A 17,986-nucleotide genomic window follows, 5' to 3' on the forward strand; every position below is an offset into this window, starting at 1 on the left:
TTTCACACAATTAGATGTATGTAGATACATCGAAATCAAGCAAGCTGAAATCGGATAATCAATTAAAGTTTCGAAGTGCTTCAGCAATGGGTGCATTACTCGCAAATTTAGTTTTAAAGTTTTCCTCTTAAAAAGGGTAACAATGGTTTCTTCTTCTGGCTTCTTTGTGGACCATTAAAGCTCATTCACTCTGGACAGTCGACGATGCCATTAACAATACTGAAAGTAAACGAAAGTGAAAGTCCGTTAATATTTGTACTTTTTAACCTCGCTTTCATAGTATCTACCTGGGTAGGTATTTTGGTTTTCGTTTGTTAATAACTTCGAGGCTTTTCATCAAGTTCCAAAATACTTCCAGCTCAGTTATTAAATCTTCTCAACTTTTTAGAAAATAATGGAAATAATTTAATGGTAATCATTTTTTTTTTAATTTTGTGATTTCTTATTCAAGAGTTTATGCATTCTATTAAAAAAGAACCGCGAAATAGGGATGTTCTCGCTAAAGTTTTCATAACAAGGATGCGCAAGGCGAGGTCGCATCAAGTTTACTCAATTTATTCGCAACCAGCAAAATTCCGTCTAAAGATTTGATGGACCTGCGATACACTAACTTCTTATCCTTTGACTTATCAAATTTACAGCGGAAAAGAGCGTAACTCTAATGACGTGAATCAAGGTGAGCGTATTGTCAAGAATCTTATTGCTCCTTATACAAATTCTGATCGAAATATTATATATATATATATTGGCGCGTACATCCTTTTTGGGAGTGTGGCCGAACTCCTCCTCCTATTTGTGGTGTGCGTCTTGATGTTGTTCCACAAATGGAGGGACCTACAGTTTCAAGCCGACTCTGAACGGTAGAGAATGAGGAGCTTTTTCATGGCAGAAATACACTCGGAGGTTTGCCTTAGCTACCGCTATTAGAAAACACTTTTTCTTCATTTTGGCGTTTCACCGAGATTTGAACCTACGTTCTCTCTGAATTCCGAATGGTACTCACGCAACAACCAATTCGGCTACGGTGGCGGCCTTTCGAGAAGCTATACGAACCACGGCGCAGGTCACTGTGCAAGGGGAGTGCTCGGAGCCATTTCTGATTATATCGGGAGTTGAACAGGGAGATGCTTTATCAACATTAATATTCAACCGAGTCCTACACGCAGCAATAACCGAAATAAATCCGAACGGGGCCATATAAAACAAGCCGTTCCAGCTTTGTGCATATCCAGATGATATACTTTTTATAGCGAAAAGCAAAAGTGAATTAAAGAGTGCGTTCACAAATCTAAAAAAAAAAGATAATACGAAATACTGGGCTAAGAATTAATACAGAGAAAACGAAGTTTATGGACCAAACCCGCTCTGGTTTGAGGCATGATGACCCACTTATCTGGGTATCAAAAATATGAAAATATTAGCCAATAAGGATGCATTCATTGACAATAACTGACAGAGTTATAGCATCAAATAAGTCTTACTTATCTAATATAATTCGAAGCTGCTTAAGTGTAAATTATTATATCGTGAGCAAAAGTAAAGGGTATACAAAGCCTTGATCCACCCCGTGCATATCTATGGTTGCGAGCTATGGACGCTAAAAACTACTGACATCAGCTAATGGTATTTAAAAGAAAAATATTGCGAAAAATATATGGACCTGGAAAACTGCAAGAGGTCCCGTCTCGAATTAGATATAATCATGTGCTGGAACTATTAGCAAATAACTAAACTGTGATAAGCTTTATAAAATCTCAGAGGATACGATGGCTCGGGCACATATTAAGAATGCCCAAGGAGAGAACAACTCGAAAGACAGTTGAATTATGCCGAGGTCGAAGAAGAGGACGCCCCAGAAAGAGATGGCTCGAAGACGTGGAAGTTGACCTTGAAAAGCTAAACGTGCGACGGTGGAAGGAGCTATTCTTTGATAGAGACAGATGGCGCAAGGTTGTGAATGAAGCAATGGTCCACCAAGGACTGTGATGGTGAGAAGAAGATTGTTAGCGCGTCTTTCAAGTTTGATACCTGTACTTAAGCCAATTTTGTGAAGATGTTATTAATGTGTATTTTTTAAATTAAAATTTATTACCCTCCGTAAGTTATTAGTAGGAAAACTAACTAACTATCCAGAAGTTAGATGAAAAGAAATCGAGAAATAAATTCGCAGCATCACTGACAGAGGAAGCAGTAACGTCCTTATGAAAAACAGTATTTGGAGTACAAGAAACCTTTTTATCGCCAAAAATTCTTCGGATTACTCTTTTTTATTTATTAAACCGATAAATACAATAGATTCTTATAGGCTTAGTGGACATATTTTAAGGTTAATAGGCAATAAAAAAAAAAGTACAATTAAATTATTTATAATAAATATTCATAGATTTTAATAGGTGAGACGAAAGGCAGATGGACGAAGAGACTTATAGCAAATCTAGACAAATGGTATAACAGACAGTTCGGCGAGGTAATTATTATACTACACAGATGCTATCTGGGCATAGATATTTTTATAAATACCTTAACAAAATAGGGAAGCCAGAAACCACTAAATGCATCTACGGAGATGCACTGACGCGGATCACACTTTCTTCAAATGTGAGAGATGGAAACAAGATCGCAAAGCTGTCGAAGGCATACTAGGCCCCTTAAGAGCTGATAACATTACTGATAAAATGATAGAAAGCTCAGAAAATTGGCAAATTACTCACACGTATATAGAGCGAGTCCTAGGTGCCAAAAAACTTGACATGGACAGAGATGCCAAACCGACATGCTAATATATCTGACTAGAAGATAAGCCGACAACAGGAAGCCCCGCAGATAGAGACACAAGAAGGCGGCAAGACGGCTGGCTACAAATATGGTGGAGCCAGCTGTGGGTAAATAGAATTGGTCCCTTTCATCGACACCGTTCTGGGCCCTCCCGAAGTAATGCATTTTGAACCCTACCTCACCCACCAAAAAAAACAAAAAAGGTGATCTTTTGAAAATGAAAAATCTATCTCAAAAAATTTAGAGATTTTATTAAACTCATTTAAGGTTCTAGTAATAGGAGCATTCTGAGCTTAAAGGGATTTTTAAAGAGCAACATAGTAGAACTCCGACCAATGCAGAGCTCTGGCCGGAATATTAAAGAAATTCCTCTCAAGAAGCACCGGACAGTCAACAGCACCACAGATTAAGTCAAAAATGAAAGATAAAGACAGGATTATTCTCCTGCTCTGCAATGATTTTAAGTTGATCAATAAGCATTGCGCTTCATATGTATGTATATTATGTTGGGATAGGCTTCAAAAAGCGTTAATTACGCAACGCGAAATGTAAAAATACTTTTTGAATTCGTTCAGTTCTATCATCATGGTACGTATAATACGGAGATCAAATGAAGGATGCATACTACCGTTTGGAACGCACAAACGCCGTATACAAAAGCTTCAGCGTATAAGGGTAGGAGAAATCGGAGCTATGATGTCTAACAAAAGCAAACATGGCCTTAGATTTGGCAATAATTAAATTTATAGGACTAGTAAAAGTAAGCTTCGAAGCATATATTACATCCAAGTCTTTAATTTCACATACACGTTTTTATTACAGCTCTTGAAAATTGGTGAAATGAAACTCAATTTTCAGGCATCAATAAAAGTACCCAAAGTTAGTAATTTGTTAACGATTAACAGCAAAGGGAATCATACTGCTTGAATAACACAGTAGACAGACCATCAGCATCAGTGTTCGAAAAGGAATGCCTCTTCAGTGGACAATACTAGCTTGCCGAAGTTAATAGATGATTGTATATCGAAGAAAACATTTTGTCGGAGGGCGATGCAAAACTGGACTTAAAGAACTCAGCGAAGAGAATAGCGGCTTCGGCTGGAGTATTTTATGATAAAGATTTATTTAAATTACGAAATTTTTTCCTGTGGAAGATAAAAGAAACATAAAAGCGGTTTTCATTAGTAACTTGAATTTTTAAAGAACTTATTTCTCAAATTCTGCCATGAAAAAGCTCCTTAAACCTCATAGAAATCAACATCACAAACCATCGAGAAGTATATTAAATTAGTTAATCAATTAATTTTACTTGAACATTTTTCTTAGGTAGAGTGTACTTAGTATTAGCATTATTGCGTATATTACTTCGCCTTAATGCATTTACTTACCAGTGTCTAAAACTTTTTTTATATTAAAAAAAAAAATTTTTTTTTAAATTGCTTTTTTAAATTGTTTTTTGTTTTGTGTCAAAATATGACTAAGTATTCTATTCATTTAGATTTGCATAATTATGCACATATTTTAAAACTTATCGACAATTTTTTATCACCTAAAATGATTGATTGCCTTCTCAGCTCCGTGGGCTAATTATGATGATTTACTATATAAATGCCGCGATTTGCACCACTGAACTCATCATATATTTTGTAAACCAGTTGGAAAAGCATTTGTTCTCCCAAAATGAAGTCCTACTCGCTATTAACCTGTAGTGTCCTTCTTGTAGGAGTGATATGTGCTGTACTGGCTTTTCCATCCCCAGATTCAAGTGCTTCTGACGATTGTAAGTACTAGTGAAATATGGTTTTTCTGTTTTTATCTCGAATTATACTTATATTTTTGTCTTATTCATACAGCCATTTCTGAGAGCAAAGAAGAACTATTGCTAACCTTCCCGGAGTATTCACTAATTCCTCGTAAGTAGTAAATCCAGTTTTGTTTGCCAGTTGCAAAGGCCATAAACGTAATTTACATTCATATAATACACATGTACACGGTGGCGCAAAATTAATCATACAATTTCGTTTTTGAAGGGTTTTTTTTTACTAAATACAAAAACAAAAATAGTTTTGAGTCATGGAAATCTTTATTTTGAACTTTACGCTCTCCAATGCTTGTCTGTTTGTATACTGCAGTTGTCGAGTTCACATGTGTCAAATACGATTGACGTACGACGCTACTTGCAAAAACTATACATATTCCGCTAGGGTGATTAATTTTGCGTCAACTTGCATAAACTTTGCATATAATATCGACTTTATTTTTATTTAAATAGCAAACCTTTTAGAGGCCTTATTTCCCGACTCAAGTGATTCAAGTGACTCAAGTTCCTCAAGTGACTCAAGTTCCTTAAGTGATTCAAGTATTAGCGACTCAGCTTCTGATGAAAGTGGTTCGGAACCACCTCAAGGACGCACCATCTTCCTGCTTTTACGTCTGTTGCAACTGCTTGCCCAAACTAATTCCACTCTTTTGGGCTAATCGAGAATATATTTGCACTCTGAATTGGCACTCGATTTTCTGATTATTGCTCTTTTTTTCTTCAAAATTTTTTGATATGTCCTAATTAATGTTTTAAACCAATAAATATATTTAAATATTTCAAATAGAATTTAATCAAAGAAAAATAAATGCTTTAAAATTTAAGTGCAGTGTGTTTTAAGATATGTTCTCCCATAGGCAGACGCGTTCATTTTGACAAAATCTCGCAGCTAAGTAATGTTCATAAATTTTGATTATTTACTGTCAAAATCACTGTTCCGTAAAATGAGTTCCCGCTCGGCTTGCAATTGGTGTGTTTTCATAGTTTACGATAATGCAATCACAAAAGATGGTGGCGCAGTTGCAGATGTGGCAGCTCGTATTTGTAAAGCCGAACTGCGTTTCATAAACTTAACAGATTGTGGAAATCTCGCACGCTGCCACTAAAAACAAAACTTAAAATCTTCAATACCAGCGTTAAATCGATCCTCCTAAATGGTACTGAGACATGGCTTCTGTCTGATCACTTAAGTCAACGTCTTCCAACGTTTATGGGAATTGCCTCAGAATTATATGGCGTATCTTTTGGCCAAACAATCTCCAATATGGACCTTCTGCTGCTTACTAAAAGCTGCCCAATTAATTCCGAAATAAAAAGATGAAAATGGAATTGGATTGAACATACTCTCCGTAGAGAAGACGATAATGTTGTCGAAATGACCTTTCAATGGAGTCCGCAAGGAAGTCGACGCAGAGGCCGCCCACGTTAAACTTGGATGCGCAAAAGCTCCCCCACCACATGGAACCAAATCAGACACAAAGCGGCTGACAGAAATCGTTGGAGAACATTTGTTTTCGCCCTATGTTCCGACTAGGAGCTATACAATATGCATTATGATGTTTTTCTTTAAGAGTTTGTTTATTTTCAATTGGGAATGTCAACTTATTGTATAATTAGCAAGGAATAAAAAATATAAAAAAAGTTTGCGCTGATGAGGCTAACTTTTGGTTCAGTGGATTTAAGACTTCCGATGAGGGTTCTTAAATGTATAGACAGACACTATCAGATCCGGTAGTTGTAGTCGTGTTTAGTCCTGGATCTTAGGCATTCCATGGCTGTTTTGATAGCAGTATTTTGATAGGTCTGAAGTTTTATCCACTGCGAATCACTGGGCCATGCGTAGCGTAATTTAGAACCATTTCCAACCAACATTCCTTTCTCTTTGCCCCGAGTGCTATCGGCTAGTGATTTGAGGACCTTGTTGCGGTTTTGCATTTTATGGCAATTGCGGTTGTATGTGCCGAGAAGGAGATCAAACTGTCGAAGGGGACAGCTAACGGTCGGTAACGACATTCGTCTTTAACTGCAGTTTAGTCTTCTTCGGCCAGGTGGAAAACAATGAGTAAAACAAATCTGCAATATCATACCCCAATTAATTCTTTTACTATTTTATTGGAGAATAAGTTTGTAGCGTTTTTACCGAATACTTTTATTTAAACAAAAAATAATAACTATATTAATAAGTTATTAATTTTATATTCGCCGTTGCTGTTTACAACCTCTTCCCCCTTCTCGACCAATTTGTTAGTCCCGTTCCAGCAAAAACCGCCTAGTCTGGTGTCAAAGAAGTTGTTCAGCCAGTTTTTAAGGACCTCTTTGTTATCGAAGGTAACGCCCTTCATATGGTTTGATAGGGAGCGGAAAAGATGTTAATCGGTCGGTGCAAAGTCCGAAGAATACGGCGGATGCTGAAGGACCTCCCATTCGAGCTCTTGGAATGCGGCTTTGACGACTCGTGAAACATGGGACCTGGCGTCGTCATGAAGGGGTATGGTTTGACCATGTCGATCAGGTATTTTCAGTCGAATAGCCTCATTCACGAGGTGTGACTGGGCATGAGAGCTCCTTGTTGACCGTGGCATTCTTTTCGAGCATTTCCCAGTGCCCCATGCCCTCTCAGTTCCACTAAACACATTCTTTAGATGAAGATCTTCCTGGAGCCACCCACTTCTGTCTTTGCTTCATATTGTTGTATAGGCACCATTTTTCATCTCCCGTGACGATTCGGTACAAAATGCGCTGTTTATGACCGCTTGTTGCTCGGTGCTGAGAAGCAATTTGAAGGCGACTTTCTTTGTTTTTTTTTTTTTCGTTGAGCTCGCGAGGCACCCAGGTTCCCAATTTTTCGATAAATCCAATTGAAAGAAGGTGATTAAAAATTGTTTTATGATCGCAGTTCATTTTTTCCGCCAATTCACGACTGGTTTGGCGACCGTTCTCCTTCAAAAGTGATTTGAGACGTTCTTCATCTTCATCTACGGGAGGTACCATCGATATCAAAGTCACCATTTTGCACTTTTCGTGCTGTAGACTCGACTATAACACCTTTTCCATACACGTCGCAAGTGTCCCAGGCTGCTTCGGCAACTTTTTGACCTCCAGCAAAGCAAAGAAGAGCAGGAATCGAAAATGTTAATTTTTGCCTCCTGTGTAATCCATTTCTTAGCCTCAAAACTAATAAAAAATTAAATTACTGAAAAATAGAATTAACATAGTTTTGTAGAGCAGAAAGAGTTCTACCAAATGAATACTTACCCTTTGCCAAACAGCAAACAAATCGATGTAAAATAAAAGAAAGTATAAAAACCCTATGAACTTATTCCTCAACCTAATATTTCGCATTTGGAAAATAATTGGACGAGTTTTTCTCAATCGATTGAAATATTATTATGCTCTTTTTGGATAATCACTCAGACTCAGACGTTCTATTCGCAAGACAATCAAAAAACTGAAGAGGAAGCACACGTTATGTTATTTTTGATCGACGATCGAGGTGGCAGAAAGTTTTTATGGCACAATATTCTGTACTAAAAATCTTCCTCTGAAAATTTTGTATATAAAATTCTACTTGATAAAAATCTTTATTCCAAAATAATTTATTTTTATTGAATAAAGCTTCTCCCTAACTGAGTGTACGAGTGGGAAGGGGGCCGCGTTTGCTTCGTTATTCATAGAGTTTACTTAGTGATGATGTCGCCGTGGGCAATGGTGCTACTGCTCGTCGTAGATTTTGTCCACGTTACAGAATTCAACGTTTACGTGATGGGCGCTGGTTTATCCACTAAGCATTTAGACTTTCCATTCCCCTACAAACAAAAGTCCAAAGGTGTGTTATAACACGATCTTGGTGGCGAATCCACTGGTGCGATAGGAAAGGGTAATTTGCTTATCGAAACGACGCCGCAGTAGATCCATTGCTTCACGGGCTGTATGGCAAATAGCGCCGCCTTGTTGTGCACCAAATGTTGTGGAGATCACTTGCTTAAATTTCCGGCATCAAAAAGTCGTTTATCATGGCGCGAGGGCGTTCACCATTCACTGTTACATTGGCGCCAGCCTCGCCTTTGAAAAAATATGAGCCGACGATCCCTCCAGCTCATAAGACACACCAAACGGGTGCTTACAATGAATGTAATGGCTGTTCCTGAATAGCTTCGGATTTCTCTGCAGCCCAAATACGGCAAGGTTGCTTATTGACGTAGCCATTAAGCCAAAAATAGGCCTCTTCGCTGAACACCATAAGTTGGCTTAAGCGCGCGATGAACACTTTTCACAGAGCGTCGATTTTTTCGAATTTTCGTAATACATTTGCTCGATGTGTAAACGTTGTTGTAGTCTTTCCATGCTGAAATATCAATGAATAGTGAAAAAAATTACTTATTTAGTTTGCCAGAAGTCACGCGTGGTCTGCCTGAAAAAACCCTATTAGAAAAAGTACCTACAATCTGATTACCCTTCATATATGGTACATACCCTATGACCAGAGAGTATCGGGAATGTTTAAATAAAACAAAACTGAGTTAAATTTCAGGCAAATCCATTTTATCTCCTTCCAAATATCACCCGTCTGAAGCAACATACATGTGCCAACGGTTAATCTAGTCCTCCATACACGCCTGGTAGGTCGACGAAGGGATAGCCTTCAGCTCCTTCGTCGCCTCCTCTTTGACCCCTCTATCGACTAAAATTTCCTTCCACGAAGTGGTAACTTCAACTTGGGAAACAAAAAGAAGTCGCACGGGGCTATATTAGGTGAATTCGGTGGTATTTACTTGGTGTTTGGTCAAATAAACCAGCACAATTTGGGCTCAGTGCGATTCATCATGCAAAATCCAAGAATTGTTTGCCCATATTTTCGGCCGGCCAGGCAGACACTAATGATCTCCAACATAAGAAAAAAATATGGACCAGTTCCCACGTGCGCGGTTCGTTTAAATTAAACATTCCTTATGAGCTCATTTCAGCATTCTACGACGAATCCTCTTTATCTTTCTTTAGCGAGCATGGGCAAAGCCTAGAGTTTTATCCGAAACGAAAACAAATCGATGTACACTTCTTATTTCAAGATTTATTTTTCAATTCAATCTGTTATTTCATTTGTATAATTTTTACTACTTCATACTTTGCAGTAGTGAAACTTGTCAATACTATTTTTCGTGGCGTTCTCCATGAGAAGTAGAAATTTTATAAAGTGTGATTTTTTAAGAGCGTGTTTCAAAAAAACACCCGCAAAATTCAGAAAAATGCATGCAATTTTTATTTAAATCGATAGTACAGCCCATATAATTTAATGTTTGAAGATTATTTCATGCAAATGGTGACCGCGACTACGCTTCAAATGTTCCATCCGCTTAGTCCAACTTTAGCATACTCTTTTCAATGTTTCGGCCGGTATCTCACATATAAATGCTTTAATGTTGTCTTTCAATTCGTTAATTGAAGCAGGCTTGTCTGAATAGACATGAGCTTTAACATAGCCCCACAAAAAATAATCTTAAGGCGTTATATTGCGCGATCTGGGTGGCCAATTGACAGGTCCCGAACGTCAAATAAAATGTTCACAGAACTCGTCTCTCAACAAGTCCATTGTTACGCGTGCTGTGTGGCATGTGGCACCGTCTTGCTGAAGTCACATGTCATGCAAGTCAAGCTCTTGCATTTTGGGCAAAACAAAGTTGGATATCATTTCACGGTAGCGCTCACCATTCACATTTACGTTACGATTCGCTGCATCTTTGATGAAGTAGGGTCCAATGATACCTCCAGCCCATAAACCGCACCAAACTGTGACCTTCTCTGGATACATTGGTGGCTCTTGCAATTTTTCTGGCTGTTCTTCACTCCAAAATCTACAATTCTGCTTATTTACGTACCCATTGATCTACAAATAAGCTTCGTCGCTGAACGCAATTTTTCGATAAAAGATCGAAGATCCACTTCGGCCAACTTTCCAAGAGCCCATTCACCAAAAATTCTGCGTTGCGGTAGGTCGTTCGGCTTCAATTCTTCCACCAGCTGTATTTTGAAAGGCTTCACACCTAAATCCTTTCGCAAAATTTTCCACGTTCTTGAGTAACAGAGGCCCAATTGCTGCGAATGGCGACGAAGTGATAATTGATGGTCATCATTAACACTGGCCGATACAGCTGCGATATTTTCTTCAGTTTGCACTCTACCTAAGCGTGTTGGTGGTTTGATGTCCAATGATGTAAATTTGGTTCTAAATTTAGTCACAATAGCTCGAATAGCCGCTTCAGTGGGTCGATTAAACTGACCATAAAATGGAAGAAGCGCGCGATAAACTTTCTTAACAGAACACGCATTTTTATAACAAAATTCAATGATTTGCAAGCGTTGTTCGTTTGTAAGACGATTCATGGTTAAATTATAGACCAAATTGTAGATGTTTGACAGTGAAACAAAGCACGAAACGTACGTCAGCTGTTTAAACCAACTGTTTAAAAAGATAATAGCTAAAAAATCACCCGTTATTTATGCGCATTTAAAATATTCGAAAAAAAAGACGCACACTTTGCACTTATAGACGCACTTGCATTCGAGGCAGGCGCAGTTGGTTAGTTGTTGTTTTATTTAGAACTATTAAAATCTTTAAAGCACGAAAGTTACTTTCTGAATATATAGTAATTTATTTTTATTTAAGTTGTTTACTCTGATTAGCACTTGAATGTTTGTGTGACACATTTCTATAGATCAGGTTACCTCTCTCTACATATACATACATACAGATTTTTTACATACAGTATATTTTAAAATATTTGCTTACATTGATTTAATACTTGGTTTTATTTATAATTTGTAATGAAATTTTTATTTTTTTAATAGTTTGTTTTTAGTTTTTTTGCCCTTGTATTTAAATAAATTTTTTTATTTGTATTTAATTTAATTTTTTAATACACAAGTACGTGTAAGTACATAAGCTAACATTATTTTCATACATCTGCAGCACCAACAATTCAGTGTTCATTATTAGCTCGTATATTTAACATGCCTTTACTGTACATAATTTTACATTCATATGTTACACATACATGAATACATATACATATACATAAATATGCATATATTATAAAAGTATTTGTGTAGTTGTAAAATACTCCTTTAAGTTACATAAATTGAAAATAATTCGAAAACTAAATCAAGACGTAATTGGCAATAGAGTTTTATTACTTCATTTGGTATATGTGTGTGTGTATGTGTATGCTCCCCATCTTAAGATTCAGCACAGTATTTGCTAACATATATATATATATTTTTTTCAAATTCAGGTCTTTTTAGATCGCCGGCACATTTGAAAGCTAAACGGTATAAAAAATCTGCCCTGCACATACCAGCGCAGCTTTCAAATAAGCCAAGCAAACACTGTTGATACCAGAAGTGATTAGTCATATTTCTCCAGTTGACTCTTCATATGGATTTTTATCTTTTGTCTCCAAATACCAAATGGTCTTAGCATTTTGTTTTTTTTAATTTTCATTGTTTATTTTGCACTCTTCCTCTCAGCATCAAAAGATGTACAGTTCGAATGCGTTGGGTTTACTTAATTTTTTATGCGTGTATGTGTATGTGCACTTAACGACGTCCAAGTCCAAAACCGTATCTGTGCGGAGGTGGGTCCTGAAGTGAGCGTTTACCCAGACCAAAACTGTAGGGCCGGTTGCGTTTTTCATCTAAAGCAAATGATAAACAAACAAAAAAAAAATATTTCATAAATTACCCCAATCGTCACGCCATCACTCACTCACCAATAATTGACGCATCGTAAATATTGCCATTGTAAAGATCATCAATGTACTGATCCTCATCGTATTCACCACGTTTGCCCAAGCCAAAGGAATAGGGTCTTGCGCGCTTGCCCAGTCCGAAGTTATACACAGGTAAACGTTTCATCCCATTGCCACCGTTGGTGTAGGTGTAGGCACGCCGACCCAAACCGAAAGCGTAACGCTCCATACGCTTGTCATAGTTCGTGGCACCGCCGATATCATTGTCGCGCACTTCTTCAGTATCGATTTCGGTGAGTAGTGTGTTCGGTTGTTGTTGTGGTATATTAAGACCGGTCGATTTGCCATCGGCACATGCGATCAGCGTGAAGAAAGCAGCGAAGGTGGCTAGGGCTAATGCTGGCACATACAGGATGCGACGTATGTTGGGTTTGGCGGACATTTTGCGTGTGCGTGCGCTCCTGAGTGAGGGTCAGATTTTAAGCTGAAATGTTGAAAAGAATAAAACTTGGTTAAGCGAGAAATCGAAGCTATCGTGTGTAGGTAGCAGTTCATTAAATGTTAAAGCTGCTTGACAAAGTAGAAGCGAAAGTTGGTAGAAAGAGGTGAAGGCGAAAAATTGCTTTGCAATCAATGCGAGCACTGAACTGAGAATTTAAAAAAATTGTTGAAAGGGATTTGACTCTAGCGGTATAAAACAAAAAAGTCCTAATTTTTACGATTTATTTCTTCTTCCAAATTTGGTTTCTTGTAATTCTGATGCAAAATGGTGACGACCAAGTCTATTTTCGAGATCATCGTTTTGTTTTCAAGGTGTACAGATTTTCCTGGAACAATAAGCAAGCATTTTTATAATCTATATACTCTTACTATAAAATCAAATTTGTAGCCATAGTGCAGTTTGCAGAAAAAAATTGCATTTTTGTATAAAGGATAGTTAAATTTTAAGGGCCGATATTGAATGTGAGCCACACCTAAACGTCAATTTTTTTTCTGCATTTCATTAGACATTTTTCAATTTCAGACTAACTCAATTTGAACTATGGAAAGATACACAACCGAGCAACGCGTTAAAGTTATTCAGGCTTATTATGAAAACGGGCGTTCAAATCAAAATGCATATCGCGCACTTCGTGATTTTTTCGGTCAATTGTCATCGTTGATGAACAGTATGCATAAAAACTTGCATTTACACGCTTACAAGGTGCAATTGACTCAAGAACTAAAGTCTCTTGACCATTTCAAGCGTCGTCAATGGTCAGAATGGTAGCAGGAAATGGCAACAGTGAATGACCAATTTTCGAAAAAAGTCATCTTCAGTGATAGGCACATTTTCACCTCAGTGGATTCGTCAATAAGCAGAATTGCCGCATTTGGGCGAATGATAATCCAAGAGTGATTGCCGAAAAACCAATGCACCCACAAAGAGTGACTGTTTGGTGCGGTTTATGGGCCGGCGGCATCCTTGGGACGTATTTTTTCCAAAATGAGGCCGGTCAGGCAGTTACTGTGAATAATGTTCGCTATCGTGAGATGATAACGAACTTTTTATGGCCCGAATTGGAAGATATGGAGGTGGACGATATGTGGTTTCAACAGGACGGTGCCACTCGTCACACAGCTTAACGAAATAATGGCTCTTTTGCGCGAAAAATTTGATGTCCGAATAATCTCACGCAATAATCTCTCTCAATGATTTGACACCGTTGGACTTCTTTCTTTGGAGTCATTTGAAAGAAAAGGTGTACGTCGATAAGCCAGCAACAATTCAAGAGCTAAAGGATGAGATAATTCGGCACATTAACGGCATAGAACATCACTTATGCCTCGGCGTCATCGGAAATTTAGACCATCGGATGGTGGTGTGCCGCCGAGGCCGGGGTGGCTACTTGGCCGATATTTTGAGCATAATTGAGCTATACCAATATTATCATAATAAAGAGAAATGATAAAAATTTCTTAAAGAAATTGTATTTTATTCAAAATCAACACCGGCCCTTAAAACTTAACCACTCTTTAATAGAAATAAATCCAAGTTCAGCACAAAGCCGAAGTAAAATGTGAATTCACATTTACACCCTGTTTTTCGGTATTTGGCGGAGTTCCGCCTTCTATTTGTGTGCGCGTCTTGAAGTTTTCCATTGTGGATGGATTTCTATGAGGAGCTTGGACACTTGGAGGTTTGGCACTGCCTCCCGAGAGCTTGTACCGACATCCTGAAAGATATTCCGGATTCCAGTCAATGACCTGAGACACTCTTTCGAAAAGCTTTTACATCGCGCAAAACAGTGTATCGAAGCCAGAGGGGACTATTTCGAATAAAAAAACTCGAAGTTAGCAGAGCAAAGCTCCTGCGGTTTCTATTTTAGTTCAGTCTTATTTATTATTATTATTATTATTATTTATTAGAATAATATAAAATATTACACTAACTTGAAAAAAAGAGCACACTACCTGCTTGGGCCTTCGGTGCTTGGTAATTATGAGCTTATGTTTAAGTTTTAAGGTATAGGTTAAATGACAATTTTACAAGCTTTCAATTAGGCCGATTGCCTTAATAAAGTTATATATTTTAATGACATTCTCTGTTCATTTTAATGACATTTGTGGTATTTTTGAAAAGTTCGGAGGGGTTTTTGGAACCAAAGATAGGTACACGTTTAGTATTTAAATTTGCCCAAATGTCTATTATGTGTATAAGGTTAAGTTGATCGTTACAGAAAGGACATGTGCGAGGAGACGTGGATAGAAGAAGGTGTTCATGAGTTAGCCTGGAGTGACCGATCCTTAAAGGCACGAATACAGAAATTTGATTCTTTGCTAATGAGGATGCATATATTTCTTTTTCACACTCTGGGTTAAAATCTTTATACGGGTGCCTGAATTGCGCCCACGATACGCATTTTTGTCGAAGGAGATAGCTGTTTATGTAAGCTTGAAAATCTTTAGAGACAAGTGAAGTAAATAGAAAGACTGGGGATTGGTGCATGTCTTTGGCCGCTAGATCTGCAGATTCATTTCCCAGAATGTCTTTGTGACTTGGTATCCAGACGATTGTTTCCATTTTTTATTAAGTAATCCCGTATTTGGGAGAGAATTTGACTACTTCCGTAAATGTTGGATAGCCCTTGTAGATATTACCGAAAATCTATCAGTAAATATGGCAAATTTACCTTGCGATTTCGACGCAAAGTCCACTGCTTTAAGGATAGCGTTGGCTTCGGATGAAAATATTGAGCTATAACTTGGTAACAAGCCTGCTGTTATCAGTGCATCATTATTCAGTGAACCACAGTGAAAGTTGTGCTATCGCCGGATTTAGACCCTTCTCTGTTGACTACTTCGCCGTAGATATGTTTGAACAGTTCGGAGCGTGTTATTGACGTGATAACGTCTTATAATTCGATTTAACAGGCTGCACGCACGAAAAAATGTGTCGTTACCTTGCTCATTTGTCGTTACCTTGCTCATTTGTCGTTACCTTGCTCATTGTCGTTACCTTCAATGAACTGCAAGCGAGAGCGCGGAACGAACGACAAAGAGCACAATCGGTCCCCGCGTTCGGCAACGTTCGACATCTGGCTCTGTCCTACTTGAGTGAGCATATGCATATATGTATGTATATGCGCATTTGTATATAAATTCACAAACTTGTATTTGCATTTGCCTTCTTCCTGTGCGCATGGTAATGAACCATTTCTCTGTTGAGAATAAACGATGATAGGAAAAATAGGAAATGAAAGGGAGTGTTTCAAGTGTAATGTGTCTTGAGAAAGTCAAACCGATGATGATGCCTCTTAGTGTTGTTGACTTATTAACGTCTGATGCACAATCGAAATTGAAGATATCTTTCATGAATTTGATAAATGTTTCGTCATTTTTCACGTTTGTGTAAATGTAACTTGACCTATTCCATTGCAATTCCATTTGCCTCCTCCTCTATATCCATACAAAATATCTATCAAACAAATAAAATTAAAATTTTGTTTTGAAAATTGCAACCATTCCATCAATATTTTCTTATGGCGTTGTCACGTTAAACTACCGTCAGTAAACCGACTTTACAGACAACCTCTTTTTTTATAGAGCTTGTGGAGGTCAGAGTTTATTGAGGTGGGGGAGAAGGTCCAGTGGCCCTGTTTAAGCGCTATTTTTGGGATTGAAATTAAGCGATGTTTTGGGATTTGAATTCCCAGGTTATATACTCGTAGTTATGAAACTCACTCTCGTACAACGGACTTTATCTTGTATTTTCGTTTGTGTTTGGAAGCAGTCTTCAAGGTTATTAAAAATAAGTCTATTGGTGGCGGTCAAAAGTTTCGGGATTAGCATAAAGTTGAGAATTCTGTATCTATCAGGGATAGAGGGTAGGCCAGCCTCGGAAAGTATGCACTTAGTAGGAGATGTTGGAAAGGCGTTAAAGCTTCTACGAACTGCGGTATGTATGGTAAGGCTTGTTTAGTAATTTTAGGTTCGAGATTGCGCAATTTCCATAAATAAGTAGTCCATAATCTATTTTTGATACTAATAAAGCTCTAGTTATGTTAGTGAGGGTGTTGTGTGTGGATTGAAGGTGCTTAGATGAGACGTATTTGATGATGTTAAGTCGGCTAGTGAGACTATTCCTGAAGTACAGACAATGTTCTCTAAAAGTGTATTTGCTGTCGAATGCAATACCAAGTATCTTCAGCGCATTAACCTTAGCTATATTTGCATTTTAATGATTAATTTGTATTTGCGGACATCGTTTCTTCCGGCAGATATGCAGTGTCTTGCATTTGCTGTAAGAAAAAATTGCTCCTGAATGTTTGCTCCAGGAGCTAATATCGTCAAGCAGCTTTTCGAATATAGATTGTACTTTATTGATGTCTTTGACTTTTGTGTAAAAGAAAGTATCGTCAGCATATATCCGGAAGTCTAAACTTTTTTGTTTGGAGGCAATTTTATTTATTTCCTCGAAAGCTATAATAAAGAGTACCACTGTGAGGGGAGAGCCTTGTGGTATACCGTTTTCAAGGCGGTGCATTGAGGAAGCTACACCATTGATCATTATTATCTTGATATATATTTTCAACTTGTATTTCACACCCAATCGGAGGATTAACCTAAAGGGCTAAATTAAAGGACATCGCGACAATGACATGGAAATCAAATAAATTTTCAATACATTATACAACAATCCAAGCACATGCTATGTATGTATGATACATACGCATCGCAATTTAATGAAAATTAGTTTTGTTGCCGTTGCTTGAAAGTTAGGAGCCAAGCGAGGTCATATAATCGTGTAAGCATCTAGAAGCTGGCGGCTGCCTTTTTTGAACTCTACTAACTACCACTTCTCCTCATTGTCATCAATTTGTTGTAACTGCTGCAACTGCCAACAGTGGCAGGCTGTCATCGCCCTCCGTCTACTTCGGAGAAATGTTGAGAAATTACGCGCTGGTTGTGCATTGTGTGCATATTAATGCTTGCAACATTTGGCCAAGCTAACTCAGCACTCAAAGTGGGTAAATATTGTTAAAGAATTAATGCTTACGCCATTTGCTCGCAGCACATAAAGGAGCGCTTTAAAATTGCAAAATAATGCCGTATTAAGTACCTACATTGGCATTAAACAGAGCAAAAATAAGAAAAATTATTAAATCCT

General features: G+C 37.8%; 2 protein-coding genes across 3 annotated transcripts in view; one reads left to right on the plus strand and one right to left on the minus strand.

The window, feature by feature from the left end:
* The first annotated feature begins 4,412 nt into the window (after positions 1–4,412).
* On the plus strand, positions 4,413–5,418 carry LOC128859608 (dentin sialophosphoprotein-like). 2 transcript variants are annotated; one of them, XM_054096557.1, is made up of 3 exons: positions 4,413–4,555; positions 4,629–4,688; positions 5,048–5,418. In XM_054096557.1, exons 1-3 carry the CDS (start codon positions 4,456–4,458, stop codon positions 5,251–5,253), a joined length of 366 nt encoding a protein of 121 aa, XP_053952532.1. In that variant the 5' UTR covers positions 4,413–4,455; the 3' UTR covers positions 5,254–5,418. The 2 variants fall into 2 exon arrangements, with proteins under 2 accessions (XP_053952532.1, XP_053952540.1); XM_054096565.1 differs by having other exon boundaries at positions 5,060–5,418.
* Positions 5,419–11,419: 6,001 nt separating this feature from the next.
* LOC128855360 (allatostatin-A) overlaps positions 11,420–17,986 on the minus strand; it is a 60,593-nt gene continuing 54,026 nt past the window's right edge. Inside the window, exons 2-3 of the mRNA XM_054090216.1 lie at positions 12,358–12,820; positions 11,420–12,282 (exon numbers count right to left, since the gene is read on the minus strand). Of these exons, the coding sequence (XP_053946191.1) occupies positions 12,185–12,282; positions 12,358–12,778 (519 nt within the window). The 5' untranslated portion in view covers positions 12,779–12,820 and the 3' untranslated portion in view covers positions 11,420–12,184. The remainder of the gene's footprint in view (positions 12,283–12,357; positions 12,821–17,986) is intronic.

Source organism: Anastrepha ludens, chromosome 2 (genome assembly GCF_028408465.1).
Source record: "Anastrepha ludens isolate Willacy chromosome 2, idAnaLude1.1, whole genome shotgun sequence".
Classification (NCBI taxonomy): domain Eukaryota; kingdom Metazoa; phylum Arthropoda; class Insecta; order Diptera; family Tephritidae; genus Anastrepha; species Anastrepha ludens.